At 36.5% G+C, this 20,904-nt stretch overlaps 2 protein-coding genes and 1 long non-coding RNA gene across 4 annotated transcripts; 2 read left to right on the top strand and 1 right to left on the bottom strand.

The window, feature by feature from the left end:
* The first annotated feature begins 5 nt into the window (after nt 1-5).
* Nucleotides 6-8,559, top strand: dclre1a (DNA cross-link repair 1A (PSO2 homolog, S. cerevisiae)). Its single transcript, XM_084135131.1, has 9 exons — nt 6-640; nt 1,338-2,747; nt 2,991-3,124; nt 3,786-3,904; nt 4,064-4,207; nt 4,344-4,489; nt 4,920-5,074; nt 6,891-7,029; nt 8,060-8,559. Exons 1-9 carry the CDS (start codon nt 247-249, stop codon nt 8,269-8,271), a joined length of 2,853 nt encoding a protein of 950 aa, XP_083991257.1. The 5' UTR covers nt 6-246; the 3' UTR covers nt 8,272-8,559.
* Nucleotides 8,553-13,039, bottom strand: plekhs1.1 (pleckstrin homology domain containing S1, tandem duplicate 1). Of its 2 annotated transcripts, XM_084135132.1 has the most exons (13): nt 12,967-13,039; nt 12,523-12,557; nt 12,303-12,400; nt 12,103-12,218; nt 11,866-12,018; nt 11,727-11,772; nt 11,494-11,577; nt 11,280-11,390; nt 11,101-11,165; nt 10,602-10,700; nt 10,200-10,289; nt 9,482-9,614; nt 8,553-9,385 (listed from the first exon to the last, which is right to left on the bottom strand). In XM_084135132.1, the coding sequence occupies exons 2-13, from the start codon at nt 12,539-12,541 to the stop codon at nt 9,326-9,328; spliced, it is 1,074 nt and encodes a 357-aa protein (XP_083991258.1). In that variant the 5' UTR covers nt 12,542-12,557; nt 12,967-13,039; the 3' UTR covers nt 8,553-9,325. The 2 variants fall into 2 exon arrangements, with proteins under 2 accessions (XP_083991258.1, XP_083991259.1); XM_084135133.1 differs by lacking the exon at nt 10,602-10,700.
* On the top strand, nt 9,542-20,284 carry LOC311096145. The gene is made up of 4 exons (XR_014608967.1): nt 9,542-9,665; nt 11,136-11,184; nt 11,291-11,406; nt 20,178-20,284. It is a non-coding gene; the product is annotated as an uncharacterized lncRNA (long non-coding RNA).
* Nucleotides 20,285-20,904: the final 620 nt, after the last annotated feature.

Here is a 20,904-nt window from a genome sequence, read left to right as displayed (position 1 = left end):
TAAATGCTTTCAACGTTGGCGGTAAGTGCAATGAGTCAATGACGGAAGATAGTGGTCGGTTTTTGATTTTTAAAATACTTCAACAAAATTCGCTTTTTTATTTCGGGATTAAGTTCTGCATGATACGGTCTTTGTGCGGTTGCGATTTTTTGTGTGGTTTTTTTTGCATTAGGAGACCATGAATGTGATGTTACAAAACAACTGTGTTAATCAAAACAAACCAGTAGAATCTGTTAATGTTTACAAATGTCACAGAGCGGCTCTGAGAATGACATCTGGAATTATAAACCTCTTAAGAAGACCAAAAAACGAAGCTGCAAATCACAGATATCAAGGGAACGTGGGACAAAGAGGAGAAAGGATAGCAACGCTGGGACATCAGTGCAAAAAACAAAAGTCAACAGTGCTGAAACACGCACTGATTTTGACCAGAATAGCAATACTGCTCCCATTTACACTGTAAGCTCAGAATCTGTGGACGTGAATCATGGTGGGACACTTTCTCAGGATGTCCAGGATACAGATACTCAGTCAGGAGGCTTCTGCCCTGTCTGTCAAATGCCATTTTCCATTTTGGTGGTTCAGTCTCAACAATGGCATGTTGCAGAATGCTTAGATACCCCTGTTGACAATTGTAAAGGTAATGTTTTTATGTGTCTCATACGTATACATACCATGATACATACATGCACACACACACACACATACATATATATATATATATATATATATATATAAATAAAACATTATATAAACAAAAACTTATGTTAGATGCGATTAATCGATTTGAAAGCACTAATATATATATTAGTGCTTTCAAATCGATGAATCGCATCTAACATAAGTTTTTGTTTATATAATATATATATATATATATATATATATATATAAATAAATAAATAAAACATTATATAAACAAAAACTTATGTTAGATGCGATTCATCGATTTGAAAGCACTAATATATATATTAGTGCTTTCAAATCGATTAATCGCATCTAACATAAGTTTTTGTTTATATAATGTTTTATTTATTTATTTATTTATTTATTTATTTATTTATTTATATATATATATATATATATATATATATATATATATATATATATATATATATATATATATATATATATGTATATATATATAGGTTTTGTTGCATAGTATTTGTTATTTGAATTAAAAAAATTCATTCATTGATCCTAAGGTTTGAGAACTCCGTCATTATTAAAATTATCCATGAATTGGGTGTGTGAGAAACCTTAATGTTCAATGTTTGTGAGAATATGTATAATATTTAAGAAATTTTTTTTTAAACTTTTTCTGCCTTCTAATGTTACAGAATGTCCAGATGGTCTTCAATGTACGTCCTCCATTCCCAATCACTACAAGAGGCACAACCACTCTCTGCTCGCTCAGAGTCGAGCGTTGAACGACTGCACGGTTCAAGGCATCTCAGACTTCAGCTTGAAGTCACATAATAATGTTGCTCCCACAAATGGTACAGAGAGCTCAGTGTACAGTGCTTTAAATATATCTGCTTCATCCAGCCAAAACTCATCCTCCAGTGATGTGCCAAAGGGAACTCCCACCCAGAGCAATGCTCTGCTGCTTTTGCGCTCCCCTAACACTGAGGACATCAAGAAAAAGAAAGGCTGGTCTCCTTCCATCAAAAGATCTCAGTCCCAGAATTCATCGCAGGAGTCAAGAATGACAATTCCATCTCCAGTCAAGGCACATTGTGTTCACAGTGCTGTTCAGACGCAGACTAATGAGGTTAAAGAAGAGCTCTTTGAATGTAATAATGATGATTATATCTCCTACTCTCCACTCTCCGAACTTCCAGATGTGGATGAGGAGCACAGGATTCAAAAAAACAATAAAGAGATACTGTTTCACAGTACTGCATCGCAGGAAGATGAAAATGAAGTTGATGATGATTCTCTTAAACTGTTCAGCGATGAAGATGATGATCTGTTCTTTGATATGCTGGACCAATATGAGACTGGGAACAGGAAACATGGGCCAGACAAAAACTTATTAAACACCTGTGAGAAACTGCTGACATCGTTAGCACCTGATAATCACCTGACCACTTCCCGTTCCACAGGTGTTTCTGATGAGCAGAGAGCTCAATCAATGGGAAAACATGCCACAACAAACAATGAAGGTCCAAACTCTCTGCTACAGTCACCCCAAAGTTTGGTATTAGAGCATCTTCGGGATCGTATATCTAATCCTGCACGTGTCAACAGTTTGGCTTCACCTCATGAAGAAGTTAACGCCACTTTCATAAACCAAGAGTTGTCTTCCACCCAAACAGCCCTATCCATAACTCAGAAAACACCGTCTATGGCTCCTAGGAGGACTCAGAATAAGACAGGTCCCTCTGGATTAAAGCAAACAGACATTGGAGTGTTTTTTGGCCTGAAGCCTTTGAGTGAAAAAAAGGCTGAGGAGGAAGTGAAGGCAACGGTCAGAGAGGCTGATCAGCAAGGGCCTAGGAAAGCGAGGATTTCAGAAGCTCAGGGGGAAGACGCTAGGCACCAGGGTAGACGGCGTAGGAAGACCAAAGCACCATCTGAAGTGTCCAGTGTCTCGCCTGCTGCAGAAGATGGTATGACTAGGCCCACGCAAACAGAAGGAAAAAGAGGAGGGAGGGCAGAGGGGTGGAAGAGATGGAACAGAGGAATAGCGACAGATGGAGATCCCAAGGAGCCCAAGCGCTGTCCGTTCTACAAGAAAATTCCTGGTTTGTGAACTGCTTAAGGCTTTTGTTTTGACCTATTCAATACCAATTGTTATGATTACATAAGCAAAGCACTTATACTTCATGTCTTATAAGCTGTGCCAGTATTTTAATGTACCAGATCGTGTGTGAATTTATTTTATTTTTGCTAAGATATAGCTCTGTTGTTTAGCTTGAGGGATGTGTAAAACTGATGTTTTAGTCGATTGTACTTTGGATACTATAATATGATATTTCTCTGTTCAGGAACTGGATTTGCTGTGGATGCTTTTCAGTATGGGACTGTTGAAGGCATCACAGCCTACTTTCTCACTCACTTCCACTCGGACCACTACGGTGGCTTGAAGAAAAACTCTGTCTTGCCCATCTATTGTAACAAAGTATGTCTCCCTGCCTCATTTCACTTTAAAAATCATAAAAAACGAATTTTCCTTGCTATTTAGAAACAGAAGAGTTTTACTTGTAATGTAGAAATACTCTAACATTCAAAATTAAAATCTCCCTTCCAAGAATATTGTAGTTCACCCAAAAATTAAAAAATTTACATGATTTGTTCCAAACCTTTCTTCTGCGAAACAAAGGAAGATGTTTTGAAGAACATTTGGAACCAAACAACTGGAGACCATTGACTTCTGTTGTGTGCAAAAACATCTATTTCTCAACATCTTCTTTTATGCTCCACAGAAGAAAGAAATTCATAAAATTTTGATCAACCTGAGTGTGAGTAAATTATGTCAGAGTTTTTATTTTTGGGTGAACTATCCCTTTAAGCTGCAGAAATGTCGTGGTTTTTATTTCAGAATTGTCAATACATTAGCATAAAACCTCAGATTTATATATCAATCGATGTCTAATTCTAAGGGTCAGGACACAGGTGGAAAATGGAAAACCTTTTGACACAAGAAACCTTCACTACCATTATAAGGGGACTTGGAAAATGGGGAAAGCAAAATGGCATGAAACTGTAGAAATTTTTAATTTTTTTCCCCTCAATGATAGTGTCAGGGTGTTTTAATTAAAAAGTGGTGTTAATCCTGGCAGGTAACTGGTAACCTTGTGAAGACCAAGCTGAAGGTGGATGAGCAGTATGTTCATGTTCTCCCAATGAACACAGAGTGTATAGTACAAGGAGTGAAGGTCACTCTCCTGGATGCTAATCAGTGAGTGTATCTTCTAACTAATGAATGTTTGAAGCCAATTTTATTTCCTTTTTGCAGGAAGCTATTTTTTTTTAACTTTCGTAGCTTCATTATCGTTTGGACTATTCATACAGAGTAACAGAGTAAGACCTTAATTACTATACCTGTTTCTCCCCCCAGTTGTCCTGGGGCAGCCATGTTGCTATTTGTGCTGCCAGATGGCCAGAAGGTACTCCACACCGGTGACTTCCGGGCTGATCCATCCATGGAGCGTTACCCAGAGCTGCAGGGTCTCAGGATACAGACCCTTTATCTAGACACAACGTGAGTTCCCTACTAACAAAGCTACTTTTCTGTTCTGCTTTCTGTTTCTCTTGTGTCAGTGTGTCTCTGCTGACCGCTTTTGATCACATCAACTGAGACGGATATTAATAGGTTTAAAAAATCTTATCTTACATAGGTATTGCAGTCCAGAGTATACCTTTCCCACTCAACAGGAAGTCATCACCTTTGCAGTAAACTCAGCTTTTGAACAGGTCACGCTGAACCCTCGTACACTTGTGGTGTGTGGCACCTACTCAGTTGGGAAAGAGAAGGTCTTTCTAGGTGAGTGAGAATATGTTGTCCTGCTTTGCCCAGACCTTTTGTAGACCTTGTGCTTCTTTATCCACTCTTGAAAGGACGGATTGATCGCCTTTCTATAAACCGTGACTATCATGAATGAGGCTCATATAAAAATATAAAAAAATAGTTTGCAGATGCTGTCCTAACTTGCCTTTGAAATGTTCCTGTTCAGCAGTTTGTCTGACTGGCTTCCTGTTCATTTTACAAGATGCATCCATGATTAATGTCCTATGCCCATTTACTTCTAAAGCTCTGATCACATACAGTAGTGTTATCTCCGTTCAACAGTAATATGAAATCTCTTTTGACTGTCTTGCTTAATTACAACTTCTTTCCAAATCCCAATAGGTTGATTTTCATTCCTTGTGTATATAAAGATAAAATTTTTTACCTGTCCCACCTGTTCCTCTAGCTGTATCGGAAGTGTTAGGCTCTAAAGTATGTTTGTCCAAGGAAAAGTACAACACCATGTGCTGCCTGGAGTCCGAGGAGATTGGCTGGCGCATCACTACAGACTGGCAGGCGGCCCAGGTGCATGTGCTACCTATGATGCAGCTCAATTTTAAAGTGAGTTTAACTACATTAAAAGCTTCTTCGACTTCTTGTTCACAGTTATAAATTACGAAATGCAATTTTTTTTTTTTTTTCATCTGCAATTTTTGCTGTTTGAGATCATAAGCTTGTAAAACGAGCTGATTATGCTAAACACAATCAATGAGGCTGTTTACTTATTCAATTTGGAGTTTAAAATTTATGCAGAGTTCAGTGTTATCTTAAATTTTCCTTGACAGCGAGTTTATGCTAATGTAGGAGAAAAAAATTAGGATTCTAATTACAGAGACCAAGTGCCAATGCAGCAGTTCTGGCAGCGGTAGCACTGATTGAGTCTGACTGAAAGTAAATTCTAATGAGATAATAAAGATTAGTCATATGATGTGCACTAAACCATTATACTCCACTTTTCTCACACATGCCAATGTAGATGTTGATTCAGAGCAATATTGGAGCTGTTCCCAATGAGAAACGTGTTTAAATTTCATGGCGAGGTTAATTGTAGATTGCACAACATTTTCTTTTGCAGCAACATTGAAAAGTAATTATGTAAATTGAAAGAAAGAAAGAATGTGATTGCAATGTGGCATCATTTGACTTTGATTACCCTGTAAGTTTTTGCCAGATACACTACCATTTAAAAGTTTGGAGTGGGTTAGATTTTTTTTTTAAATGTTTTTGAAAGAAGTCTCTTATGCTCACCAAATATACAGTAAAACAGTAATATTGTGAAATATTACAATTTAAAACGACGTATCTTTTTGAATATTTTATATATTTTAAAATGTTTGTTTTTATTATCATTTTTTTTCCTGTTATGGCAAAGCTGAATTTTCTGAAGCCATTACTCCAATCTTCAGTGTCACATGATCCTTCAGAAATGTGATGCTCAAATATTCTTTTTTATTATCATCAATGTTGAAAACAGTTATGCTGCTTAATGTTTTTGTGGAAACAGTGAAAATCTTTTGTAAAATTATAAAAGTCTTTACTGCCACTTTTAATCAATTTAAAGCATTTTTTCCTGCATATAAGGAAATATAATATATATAATATTAATTTTTTTAAATAAAAATCTTATTGACCCCAAACAACAGCATTGTGTATTTACATTTGGATTTATTACGTTTGCACAGGGGCATAGCCAGAACTTTTTTCAGGGGTGGCCATAGAAGACCCAGTGATTTTATTGGAGTGGCAAAAAACTAAATAAATAAACTGCTTCAAATCTAAAGAAAATCACTTAATATGAATCTAACTGTGACCGTGTGTAGCCTGTGTGGAATACCATAAAACGGATGTGAAATGGAACATGCATAAAATGGATTTCATGTAACTGCACCTCAACAAACACTGGTTAAACTGTTCCCTCTGCTATGAGTGCTGTAATTTCACAGAATGTGACTTGTCGAAACACTGTAGTACATCGATAGCACATTTCTCATAATTATTCGTGAGACTGCGTTGCCTTATCCTAGAAGAAATAATAAATATTCATGGCAGCACATGTGCTATGGAAGCTTGTTTCTACCACTGAATAAAAAATAAAAAAGGTAAATGTGACTTCTCACACTTGACACTTTTTTTATAGCACTTGCAAGTTTACATCTCGCGCTATATGTGAGATATAAACTCGCAATTGCGAGTTATAAAGTCAGAGTTGTGAAATATAAACTCGCAATTGTAAGAAAATGTCAGAATTATGAGCCGACTTTTATAACCTTTATAACTTGCAATCAAACTAGCCAGCCTAAATGTTTATATGACTAGATGCAATTATTTATTTTTTTTCCTTTCATGTTTTCACAACCGCCCTTTCTTGACTGTACAGAACCTGCGGACACACTTGAATAAGTTCTCCAGGAAGTATGACCAGCTAGTGGCCTTCAAACCCACAGGCTGGACCTTCAACCAAACTGTGAGAGTGGAAGACATTCAACCTCAGACCCAAGGGAACATCAGTATCTATGGTATGTGTCAGTCTATTTATAAAGGATTTAATAAAATGATTGTATTTATCTGAGTCGTTATAGCGGAAGTGGATGTACAACAGAAGGGGTTGTTTCTGTAATACCGTATTTGCATTTTGATTTTATAAGAGGAAAAAAAAATACCCTCCAAATATTCCTCCTTACTGTTTGTCTGGTGACTTTAAGAGCCCTAGGCAAAATGAGTGAGTATTTTTGTCATCCTTTTAAATCAAAATGGAAATAAGGCATTTGACAAAGCAAATAAAGAACACCTTATCATTTTTACTCCATTTGACCGTTATGGCGGTTTAATAGGTTTGCTCCATTTTGCTTAATTGTAGGCCTTTACCAACAAAAAATAAATAAAAAATGCAGAAATCACGTTATATTTGATTGATGTCACACCATCCTTTCCTTAATAAGATTATAGAAAGGATTGCTTTCTATTAAACTGATTTTCAGTGTAGACGCAACATAGCCGTGTCATTCTGTTCCACTAACTGACAAGATTATACCTAATGGCTTTGTATGTGGAATGTAATTACATTGTATTTATTTATTTTTTTCGCCATTACTGCAGTTGTAGGAAATGCTGAATGTTGTCTCAGGCTAAGAACAGCAAGCCTTGTATTAACAGAATCAGCAGATGTGATTTGACCCAGAGAAAGACTCAAGATGTCAGATTTTGCAAGCCCAGGGTTTTAATTTCAGAATATCAGCGGTCTTTCAGCCGAACCAGGTGCTGCCTCAAGCACTAGATGCATCTCATTTCACAAGCTCTGCTGGAATCTGAGACATCCAATGTAGGAATTAATGGGAATTTGTGCTTATTTCAGGTCTTTACACAAAGACACTATATATTTGTAAAATAATACAAAAGGTTCGAATATGACTCTGCTTAAGCAGCAGAAATCATTGTTGGTTCACAAACTTTTGACGATGGCAAAAACCTATTTTTGTGTAAATGGGTTTTCCCAGCATCTCAAAGATTTTGCAAGATACTTTCCCACTCTGTACTTATCTATTCCAGGTATTCCCTACAGCGAGCACAGCAGTTATCTAGAGCTGAAGCGTTTCGTGCAGTGGCTGCAGCCGAAAAAGATCATCCCCACTGTGAATGTGGGCAGCTGGAGGAGCAGGAAAGCCATGGAGGGCTTCTTCTATGAGTGGCAGACCGAACCCAGAAACCTTAGCTCGACACCATGTGCCCCGAGAAGCTCAAGCTGTGGGACAAGGCAATAAAGTAAACTGACATCCACAATCAAACCTTTGACCGAACAGTCAGATGGTGCCTTTATTTATTGGACCACTAAGTGTTTTGGGCTGCCTTCTCACATTTGAAAAGAAGGGACTTCAACCTGCCATTTAAGTGCTGGTTGCACAACGGTTAACAGTGTTTCATTTTACTATTGGCTCCCTTGCTTGATTTTACCTTGCCAGTGGCAATGGACCACATATATGCCCTCTTATTTAAGGAGGTTTTTTTTTTTTACTCTAAGTTTCTAAAGGAAATAAATTCTTTTCACTCTACGCTCGTTTCACACGTGTAACTAATGATTTTGTTCTCTGAATTGCATATTTTTATTTTATACTTGTGCACATACAAGCAAATTTGATAAACACATTATTTAACAAACCAAGACACTTTGCTGTGAATTTAAATGCTGGAAGTAATCAGAATTCAAGATATAAGAATCACAAGATTACGTTTTTAAATCATTCAGTTTGTGTCAGTTTGCCACCATGTGGTTACAGAATATACTGCAGTTAATTGCATTTTCAATACACAGATTCACAGGCAGATAAAAATAACATCAAAATTCTATTCAACATATCTGTAATCCCAACATTTATTTACTGCTACTGTAGAAGAAAGTTGTAAATTTGTTTCTATTATTAATTTTTCACTATTCTGTAGAAGTATAACAGGTCTTTCCTCTTTAGTTAGATTTAGTAGAACATGAACTCAGCAAGCCTTCGTCTAGGCTACACAGGAAAACAAAAGCTACTTGTTTTACTTTTGACAACCTGTATGTACAACCTGATGACCTGGGTTGTTTGATCTGGCACTAACAAATCGTAAATTCCAGTGAAGCATAGTTTTAGAAATCTCCACTAGCGAGTCTAGAAGTTATAAACGCTTTCATCAGCTCATTTTGTTTTAAACAACCGTCAACTGATCTCCAGCTCAGTGCTGCTAGTTACTCACTGAGAAAAAAGTGCATGAGAAACTTGATGAAGAGAGAATAGGGCCTGAAATAACGTGTTATGAGATTAGGTCGTTTAGTTTTTGTTCTCAGCAGGGTTCAGAATGTAGAGGAACGGAGCTTGTGAGCCGTCGGATGGTCAGTTTTACCTGGAGGGGGAGCGAAAAACAAAAAAAATTAAACTATAGTTATATTATAGCCCTGATTATTACAAAAGCATTCTTGTACTCTTGACTCATGACTACCTCATCCTTGCTAAGTCTTTTTAGGTATCTGTGCATCTCCTCTACTGTGTCTGTCAACAGGTCATTGACAGCCAGGATCTGATCCCCCTTCTGGAACAGACATGAGTTCTGAATCTGCTGACACTCAGACACACTGGAGAGGAAAAGAGATGTGGAGGAAAATAACATAACTTAAACATAAGAAGTATTTCACACATACATGCACATATAGAGGTGTATAGACAGATACTAGGGCTGGATAAATTGATTTTAATCAATTCTCATTTTGAAGAACTGATATCGATTTGATTCTTAAATCCCAAGGATCGATCTTTTCAGTCTATGCTGTTTTCAGTTGATGAATGAATGGAACATTGTAGCGCATCTCATCCAATAAATCAAGATAAACTTTTTTTATATGAAACAAATTCTGTCAGTTTTATAACGAAATTCAAACTATAAATACCGTTTTGGCGCTAATTAATGTGGTGTGACAGACCGTCAAGCGAATGAATGAATGAACACCAGAAATTATGTTGAAAGATACAATACAATGCCCAGCACTAATATTGTATAGGCTAATTGTTGATGTTACATAGATCCAAGCAAACTTGCATGAACTTAGCTCAAAAACCAGAGAGCATGACACTTTTGGGGTCAACTCAACATTTGAAGTCTTCCAGCGGATAGAGTATTTTTGAAGCAATGACTTTTCTTAATTTATCAGTGAGAATTGTACCATGGTTTGCCCGCCTCCTCTGTAAAGATCAAGCTGTTCAGCTCACGATGACTTACACAGATTTCCTTCTCGACAATGGTGTGCGTTTCACTGAGGAATGGAAAACATTGTCAAAATGTAGCTTGACTCCACCACAGTTGATTGACAACTAATTTCTGCAGTTTTCAGATATTTTCAAACAGTTGTTTTCCATTGAATTGCTCTTCATACTAAGGTATATTTAGATAGTACTAGATAGAGATATAAGTCACAGCAAGAGTTTTCAGAGTTATTATTGTTCTGGTTTCTTGCATTACACAAATTCTGGGATGACATTGATTGACGACTCATTATGGTGGTGCAGAAAGTTACAGAAAATAAAACTACTAAGCTTCAGATTTTATCCTCTAGGGTGTTTTGTACCTATCTGACTCAGTCGACTCAGTTTGCTGTGTCAAATAATTTAAGGCTTTTGTGATACAATCCAAAAGACTGCCTTCGGATGAACCAGTCACACTCTGCCTTGAGAGAGAAGTAAATAAATATAATTTATTATTTGCAGCACCAATCAGCAGCCAGTAAAACATTACTGCACAAAGCCTGTGAGTTTATAAAATGAGGCGTCTAAAATCAGCGAACTCATCTGCATACAGAGTACATTTATAAAAGACTGTGAAATGACTCTTGATTACCACAAACAAGCTTTCATACATTCATTGCAACATTAACAATTTTAAAAGATGGAAATCAAATGAACAGCAAATCAAAGACAAATTGGCCTATTAGACCACCTCATGCTTATTCAAGAAGGACACAAATGGATTTAAATCTGAAGAGTAATTTTACCTGAGGAACAACAATCACAGTCTAACAACTTAAAGAGAGGTAAAGGACATTTAAATCTAGAATAAGTTTGCCATACCTTGATGACGTGTCCTCTTTGCTGTTCTCATCTAGGGTTTCCTCTTTTTTCATCTCGCTATACACCTGAATACATAAAACAAAGGTATGTTGGTTTTTTAAAGTCAGAATGAATCATGATGTAAGTGTTTGTTTTTTATAAGTGAGAGCCTGTTTTTTATTGATTTAACTATACAATACCTCTGTTGCAGATGGACTGTTCTTGGGTGGTTGGCTACATGGACCATGCTGAGTGGTAACAGCTTTAGATGCTGACTTTGGAGGCAGTGGGGGTCGACTATCAACTTTAGTCTACAGTTGAGAAGAGGTAATACTCAGAAATAATGCTGACAAGAGTTATGGGGACTGAATTACAGTCACACACAAGCATGTGAAAGCAATGTTGATGAGTTACCTCTTCAGTGTCACGGAGGTTTCGGTCACTGGAGTTGGATTCTGCCTTGATCTGAGGTTCAGTTTGTGACTCAGATTTGATATTCTATTAACACAATTTGAAAATTAACTGTAAGTCTCATCAAATTACATTGATTAAGTATTATTGAAAATGATAAACATATATGAAATTGCAATATATTTAAATTGCAATATAATATATTTTCACATTAGGTAAAAAGTAGAATGGCTAACCTCCGAAACCCCGAATAAATTATTGAACCATCTATCCACCTCCTCACTGAAAACAACAGAGCACATATTATAACAGCACTACAACTACTAGCCTTTATTTACTGGCCTTTATGGTAAAGCAATGATAGTCATAGCAAACCTGGTGTCTCCAATGAATAAATATTCTCTTTGGACCTTCTCTTTGGGATCTTCTGCTTTCATGAAGAGCACAGAGGATGAAGAGCACCTGAAGTTTTTGCAGATCCATTCAAAAGCTGAATGCGATTCAGGGCGCATATACAGCTGTGTGATGCTACATAAAAGAAAATACTTATATAATTGCATAATATTAACCGTTTTTACTCATTTGAAAAGCATTCAGCAGATTTTGTCTTACGTGGAAACCACAATGGATTTTATATAACTGTCTCTCTCAGTGGTTTTGTAGTATTTTAGCTCATGGCTGCTGTCTTTTGTCTTTGCGAGCACAAAGAAGCGACGCTTCCATGCTTTCTGCAATGGACAATGAAACTTGACATACAGAGATAATACATGCAGACTGCTGATATTTGTGTTTAGGAAATCTAAATATTATACCTTAATTTTTATCTGGCCAGAAGGAGGGGACTTGTACAGATAACCTGAGTATACTTCGTTTGCCTCAGCTGCTTCATTGTGACATGAAGTATTGGAATCTGTTGCAGAAGAAGTACATGTGATCAAACAGACAATTAGACAAATGTTTTCTTCTGATCTCTTTTCAATTCCATTCTGGTTCCAGTCATTCTATATTGTTCGAAATAAATTTCAGACATACCTGATTTACGTCCTGACATTTGGATGATGTTGACTCTGCTAAAACAGACATGATATGTGTTTTGACAATTGTTAAGTAATGATTAATGCTTAAGAATTTACAAAATAGGAAAAGCCATAGTGCTGTAGCTATTTTACATAAATGTATTCATAAAGTAAAAAAACTATGATCTTCACACCAGACCTTAAAGGGACGGTTCACCCACTAAAGCTAAAATTTTGTTGTTTAGTCACCCTCATGTCATTACAAACTTATATGCTTTATTTTTGTGGAACACAAAAGGAGATCTTTAAAAAAAAAAAAATCCATACAATGAAATTTGTACAAAACCAGTTTAAAGATTCTTTAAAAATATCTTCTTTTGTGTCCTGCAGAACTGTAAGAAAGCACTGTAAAGAAATAAAACCAGTCATAAGATCAGCAGACCTGCAATAAATACATTACCTTCACTACTGTATGTGTTGCAATTAAAACAGTGTCCTCCTTACTGCTGTCCTGTTTTCAGAATGGATGTTATGATTTTGAAGGAAGCCAAACTCCTTTTGTCTTTGAAGGAGGAGTTTCAAGTTATGTCACCAAAGAGTCCTCCCTTTATTGAAAGCATTTTTTTTTTTAAACTAGCAGATTATTACTGGTAATGACTAAAAGCGATGCAGGGTGATTCTCTTTTCCTTAATGTCTCAGATAGCTGTGGTTATTTATGCAAATTCCTTCCACTTTCTTTTTTCCAATTCCAAACTTCTAGAAAAATTCCACCACATTCCTCGATAAAGGTACACGCATTACCTTGTTTTTGGTCATTTATGATAGAATTAGAAGATGTCATATATGTAGATAATACATACTGTATATGTAATACATTTGTAGCTACTAATTCGTACATTGAGGCATATTTACAATATTTAAATATGACTATATTTAATATACTTGTAATAATGGTCACTAATAATCATCTAAAACAGCGGTTTTTAATAGGTGAGGCGCGCCTCCCTTGGGGGGCGCCAAAGAGCCACAGCGGAGGCGCGACACGCGAAGAAAAAATAACTGTAATTGTGTGTGCGAGTATTAGCTTTAAAATGCGTCGTTTCATTGTCCCAAGTCAACAGAAGTCAGCATTAAGGGAGAATACGGAGCCCGGGAAGTCACCTGTGTGAGTAAAAAAAACGATCCGTGGCGACGGTTTTGCAACCGTCCGCTCAGTTTATAAACAGTACTCACGAATTCTCAAACTGTTCCCTCGGTTTAACAAATCGTGCCCACAAATTCATAAACCGTGCCCACGCTTTCGCAATCCGTTCCCACGTAGTATTGCGTGACGAGTTCATAATGCGGTGAATTCCCGCTCCCATTTACTTCACAATCTCCGTACTTTATAGAGAGACGCGCGTCACGATCTGTGCATTGCCGCGTCTCGCTCTCGCAATGCCGCCAGATTCAGTATCAGTGCACCTTATGAACCATGGCGTTAACTTGAACTGCATTTCTGTCAGTGCGTGACTACAGCTCGTTAATAAACAACAGCTCGTTTTTTTTTATTGATCCATTTCATACAATCCGTCTTCATTTGGCAAGTGCACTTGCGCAAAAACGTTTTTCATGTTCAACTGTTTTTTTTGTGTGGATGCTGCTGATAAAACAGCTTCGCAGAGACTACAAAGAGACATGCATTTGTGTGTGTCAGTGTGTGTGTGTTTGTTTGTTTGTTTCTTTTGTAAAAGTTTCCCGGTTATAACTTCCCTATTTAATGCACAATTTTCCTTACAAATTATATGATCAGCATTACAATGTGAGTAAATGTAGCCGTGTAAAATGTAAGGGAATGATGCCACCCTTATAGAACAATGTGCATTTACATTTAAATTGTAACATATTTAATAGCATGGAATTACAGTGTAATTAGTGTTAGCTCATATCTTAGCCTTTTTCAGTGCATTAGGTGAGGTAAACTGATAATATTATTATATAATATTAGTGATTCTCATTTATCAAAACACTAAAATTGGTACCATTTTGGAGAGAAATTGGGTATTTTTTTAATCTCTCTATTTAACCCATCTCATGGTGTGTGATGCTGAACTATCATACGAGTTTCTAAAGGTTTTTTAATTATTTGCACAGTTATGAATATTGATATTTTATGTGCAACAATAGCATGCTCAGGCTCAGTGGCCTTTCGCCTAATTTTTAATCGTTTTTTTTTTTTTTTTTTAAATACTGTAATATGATTTAAATGGTGATGTGTACTGATTTGATGCATTTTAAAAAGATGGATGATAGATATTCTTCAATCTTTCTGACAAAGAACAAAATATAATGTGAATTACAGTAAGTGCAATTTTTTTAATTTATTAATTGTAGTGCACAGTGTTTATTTATAAGGGGGTAAAATTCGCAGCTCAGTACTCACTACTCATGAGTACTTTTAAATAAGCTACTTTTTTACTCTTACTCAAGTAGTTTTTGGGACAAGTACTTTTTACTCTACTCAAACTACATTTTTTGGAATGTAATGGTACTTTTACTTGAGTATGTTTTTTCAGTACTCTTTCCACCACTGCTGGTTTTGTTCAAGATGATGTGCATCTCCTACAAATGTGAGCTTAAAGCCCAGACACACGTGCTGATTTCAGCCGTCAGGTGTTGTCGGCGGTAGCTTTGGCACCGATTGCACGTTAAGCATGTTTTGTTGACTTGTGGTTAGGCCTACTGATGTTCAGTGATTTTAAAAGTAGCCTCAGTTAGGCCTGCATGAAGTTGGAAATTATTTGCTGTTGCAAAGAATCATTTATGAAAGCACTTTTAAGAAAGTTGTGGAAATAAAATAATATTTACATTTTATCAGTTGTTATTGAAACTCATCATTGCCTGGAACACGCAAAAGATGTCATTTACTGCAGAGGCGTGTGTGGGTTAGGGCAGGACGGACGGGATTTTGGGGAAGGGGGGGCTCGGCTGTCCTTACCTACTCTAAGGGGAGGCTCACATTCACCCAATTTGAAAACCCCTGATCTAAAAGTCACTACCTTTTAATAATAGTCAATAATACTATCCTCATAGGCATAAGATCAGATAAATTATTGATACTCATCAAGGGTCCTAGATGACTAAGATCAGTGCCTTGATTTTACATCTTATAAGTAAACAATAAGAAACTACTTGCACATGGACAATAAATTAATGATTAATTGATCACTCTCAGTTAGAATCAGATTATGTCTGTATGCGGTTTTTGGTTTCACTTCATTTTGATGGTCCCTTTAACACATTCTGTTGACTATAAGTAACATTGCACCTACATGTCTACTAACTCTCATTAGTATGTTAGTAGAGTATTAGTAGACTGGTAGGGTTGGGGTTAGAATAAGTTGACGTGTTCTTGCAAAGTTACTTAGTTTGTAGAATGAGTTAGCAGATATTAAGCAGACAGTCTACTAAAACTCTACAGAATGTTCAAAAGGTTTTTTTTTGTTTGGCTTTCTGAGAACATGATTAACATAAGGAACTAAGATGAAGTCTTAAAATGCCAAAACATTCCTACGTGCATTTCAACCGGAACAGGGAACAATTCCCATAACACCTGATGTACTTGTTAAATCGGAAGAGGAATGGCATCTATGCTCATATTAGCCTCTGTTTCATCCTTATTCTGAGGTTACCTTAGTCAGTCTGATCCGCTCCTTATCCGGCCCATATAGTGGACCTGCACTCAGAGACAACCAGCCCTGAATGTCAGCGGAGACCATGACAGCTACAGCTCTAGAGAAAGATCCCCTGTGAAGAAAGATCCCCCAGCCCACAGATCCTCAGCAAAGACCAAGAGAGCCAAACAAGTCCTCTGCGCTGACCCTATGGCCAGCTTCAACTCCTCCTCCCTCTAAATGCCAGTGTGATGTATCCGATCTTTGAGCAGAAGGAACTGGACAAAATATCCTAAATGAAAAATCCACAATCTGACTTGTAATGCATCCTGGAAATGAAATCTTAATCACACGAAGTTCCTTCATTTTGCCAGAGGACAACTGACCCACCGACTGAGCCTGGTTACTCCTGAGGTTTTTTCCTCCATTTCTGTCACCTGATAAGAGTTGGTGTTCCTACCCCCTGTTTTTGGCTTGCATAGTTGGGGGACACTTAATATTCAGCAATATTATTGATTTGACTGCTCTGGCACTACTGTATGAGAACTGAGCTGGGTGATGACATCACTGTTTTCTGCAGAGCTGCTTTATAGGTGAATTGAACTCAGTCCATAATCACTGAACTTTTCACAGTTCTTGAACTGAATCAGTGCAGTTTCAGAAATCACCACTAGAGAGACCTATTCGCTGTAGACACCCTGGAGACATATAACACCTGATTTGAGCTATCCGTTGGCATTCCCATTTATCTCAGTGACATATGCAGGACCCCAAAAATCTGCAATCTGAGATCTGCCATCTTAGTTCTTGTGACCACAGAAGTTTTGAGCCAACAGTCAATTGCAGCCAGTTGCATCAAACACCTTGTGTTAAGAAAACTTGTGTTAGATTTCATTTGTTTAGAAATCTAACCAACACCGTCTCTACTACACTGGACGTGACAGTTGACACATTGCGTTGCAACAGCTAGAAGCTGTCTACACTGGACGCGACAAAGCAAACGTTCCTTTGAGAAGTATCGCGAGTGCCTGGAGTATACGTCATAAATGGAACGAGGCGTTAGTTTACTGATGGGAATTTGTCATGATACCCGCGATACTTACAGTGTAGACCGCATCACTAATTATAATGGGTTCTATTGTTGCGTCGCGTCACGCCGCTCGTGTCCTTTGTAGACATGGAAGTATCGTGTCCTTTCTAACTCAATGAAGCATATTGGGTGTGTGCATCATAGATATCAGTCATCAGGTAAAAGATGACAGCACTCCTCTGGTATGCTAAAAAGTGTGCCAAGTCTTTATACTGTAGGAAAGGGTAATCAGGGCAATCAGTCAAGAAGAAAGACTAAAATAACGACACAGTTTTGAGCTCGATGGTGTTTTAAGCCCCCAATGGCTCCTTAGAGGCAGCTAACCCTACCCTCAACCTTAAACCTACCCATCGCCCTCGCTGCCTGGAAGGTGCCGCTGGAGGCTTAAAACACCAAACACCCAGTTTTGATGGGTGATAGTCTAATTATGGTTCCAATATATTATTAGACTAAAACATTATTTAAAAATAATAAAAAAGTATATAAAAATGAAAAGAAAATTGCAAATATGCACACACACACACACACACACACACACACACACACACACACAAAAAAGGTTGAAAAATGTTTTGTTAGTGTGTGGTGACTGGTAATCAGTTGTATCTGAGGGCATGGTGTGATATACAAAAACATTCTGACATCACTGATGGGAACAATATGTGAGAATAAGGAAACACCTTTTTGCATTATGAATCATCTTGTGTAAATAAATCTTGGCTCCAGAAATACACACTACCAAATGTAAAAAAGGATTTCTAATGTTTTTGAAAGTCTCTTATGCTTACCAAGGCTACATTTATTTGGAAAGAAGTAAAAACAGTAATATTGTGAAATATTATTACAATTTAAAATAACTCTATTCTATTTGAATACATTTTAAATTGTTATTTATTCCTGTGATGGCAAAGCTGAACTTTCAGTAGCCATTACTCCAGTTTTCAGTGTTTCATGATCTTTCAGAAATAATTCTAATAGCTGATTTGCTGCTTAATATTTTTGTGGAAACTTTTTTTTTTTATGGACTTGATGAATGGAAAATGAATAGAACTTTTTTGTAGCAAACTTCTACATTGTCACTTTTGATTAATTTAATACATCCTTGCTTAATAAAAATATTATTTATATTATTTTTTTCTTTAAAAAAGTCTTACTAACCTTGTGTGTAGTATGATTTACATGATTTCCAGTAGTCAGTGTCTAATGTTCAGTTGATCATTAGAATTAATGTTTATTAGTAAAGCCATTGGCCAAAATAGTTTCCTCTAGAAGTAAACTCTGTTTTAGAGGAATCCTAATGTGACTACACTGTAAAAAAAAAAAAAAGTTGAGAAAACTTAAAAGTTTAAGGCAACCAGCTGCAGGACATTTTTGAGTTTTCTCAACTTAGGTGTTTGAGTTATCTCAACTTTTCTCAACTTTTTTATGTTAAATAGTTGAATAAACTTTAAAAACTGAGTTTGTCATACAAAACGTAAGTTGGATTTTTTACAGTGTACAACTAAATGTAAAATGAATGTTGAAAATAAATTACCATTAGCAATATCCATATATTCTTCAAGACTTGTGTATTTTGCTAACCACAGTTTATTTCTATGGATAAACAATGGGTTCTCTAAGTTGTTTTTATATCATGCTGGAAGGAAATACAGTGGTGTGTTGCAAAGTGTTTGCCCCCTTGGTAAATATGATCAAATATGGCTGTAAAAAATAAATCTGCATTTTTAATCCTTTTGATATTTTATTTTAAAAATGTGCAAAAATCTAACCTTTCATTGAAGTAAAATAATTGAAAGTGGGGGGAAAATCACATTATGAAATAAATGTTTTTCTCCAAAACACGTTGGGAACAATTGTTTGCCCCCTTTTATTAAAAGCTAATGTTTTTGTTTCATCTGACCACAGAACCCATCCCGTTTGAAGTTCCAGTAGTGTCAGTTACTTTTCAAATGTTCTATGGTCAGATGAAACAAAAACATTAGCTTTTTTGGCAGCAAACACTTAAGATGGGTTTGGTGCACACAGGGATAAAAAAGTACCCCATGTGTAAAATGAAATACTCTGCTGTATCTTTAATGCTGTGGGCCTAATTTTCTGCCAGAGGTCCTGGACATCTTGTTCAGATACATGGCATCACGGATTCGATCAAATGCCAACAGATAAAAAATCTAAACCTGACAGCCTGTTCTAGAAATCTTATAACAGAGAACAGGATGGAGAGATTCTGTATGGAGGAATGGTCTCTGATCTCTTGTCAGGTGTTCTCCAAACTCATCAGGCATTATAGGAGAAAACTCAGAGCTGTTATCTTGGAAAAAAGAGGTTGCAAAAAGTATTTAATAAAAGGAGGCAAACAATTGTTCCCAACGTGTTTTGGAGAAAAACATTTATTTCATAATGTGATGATGAACATTTCATCATGGGGGGATTCCCCCCACGGGGGGATCATGGGGGGGATTCCCCCCACTTTTCAATTATTTTACTTCAATGAAAGGTTAGATTTTTGCACATTTTTTAAATAAAATATCAAAAGTATTAAAAATGCAGGTTTATTTTTTACAGCCATATTTGATCATATTTACCAAGGGGGCAAACACTTTTTCACACCACTGTAGGTGAAGCATTTTTCAGCCCATTGATTTGAGCTTTGAGAAATGCGTTGAACTATCCACCTTATCACAGAAAACACAGAAATGTACTGGTCTATAGTTATTTGTAATGTAACTGCTTTGCTAGAAAAGCAACTTGAAGAGGGGTAATTTTAACATGAAATATATAGAATGTATCATAGTTCTTGATTCCCCTAAATGCATCAGCAGCAACATAAATCTAATCACATTGCAAAACTGTGCAACTTGCATGCATTGTGATTATTTACCTTTGTGTAAAATTTGCATAATATATTTTTTGTATATTTTGCCTTCCAGTAAAGTTTCTTGGATGTGAGCCATAGATTCCCCGACAAACCTGCTTTCTTCAATGAGGAAACAACCTGTAATTTTCTGCGATGGATAAGGTTTCTGCAGACCCATTACTATGTCAAATACAGATCAAGGCATGTTCTAAGAAACCCCATAGATGAATAAATGGTGCAAATCTGGTTGTTGGTTCTCTAAATTGTACATTTATATGCATGCAACATGTAAATAATGTCCTTTAATGTGATATTCTGTATTCTGTTTCCAGTTTATCTCATTGGATTCCAGACATTGTCAGTGTCATCTTACTAAGTGACGTATCCTTAATGTAAAAACACAATCACAATTGTTTACAGTTCATGAAAATAACTGTTTCATTTGTTCATTTCTCTGCATGGGTGTCATTTGGGTCCATCATACATTATGAAACATTTCATAGATCCTGTGCCTGTTTCTCTGGGTATTGCGTTCTTACACAGAAATAGTATCTCCTGTTCAGTGAATTTTCAGTATCGAACCCATTATATTAATTGGTTTCTAACAACACTCCCCTATTTTGTTTACCTTTGCTCATCCAGGATGCATACACAACTATACATACAGTTGTAATTGGTGTTTCTACAGTTTCAGTCTTGTTGTCTTTCTCCACAATGACACCATTGTTGTTTACCGCCTACATGCATTTCACCTTTTGTAGGTGTGACCATTGACTCTGATGCGTGACCGTTTCATGACA

The sequence above is a fragment of the Abramis brama genome (genome assembly GCF_963993115.1).
Source record: "Abramis brama genome assembly, chromosome: 14".
Taxonomy (NCBI): Eukaryota; Metazoa; Chordata; class Actinopteri; order Cypriniformes; family Leuciscidae; genus Abramis; species Abramis brama.
This window is presented reverse-complemented; position numbering and strand designations above follow the sequence as displayed.

Bases quoted from the DNA above. Each gene is read 5' to 3' on its own strand.
- dclre1a (XM_084135131.1), top strand. From the start codon at position 247: ATGTCACAGAGCGGCTCTGAGAATGACATCTGGAATTATAAACCTCTT. The intron at 641-1,337 runs GTAATGTTTTTA...CTAATGTTACAG, and splicing joins CCCTGTTGACAATTGTAAAG to AATGTCCAGATGGTCTTCAA. The intron at 4,208-4,343 runs GTGAGTTCCCTA...TATCTTACATAG, and splicing joins ACCCTTTATCTAGACACAAC to GTATTGCAGTCCAGAGTATA.
- plekhs1.1 (XM_084135132.1), bottom strand. The intron at 11,166-11,279 runs GTATTGTATAGT...TTATGTATTCAG, and splicing joins ACAGTCCATCTGCAACAGAG to GTGTATAGCGAGATGAAAAA. The intron at 9,386-9,481 runs GTAGTCATGAGT...CTCCCCCTCCAG, and splicing joins AAAGACTTAGCAAGGATGAG to GTAAAACTGACCATCCGACG.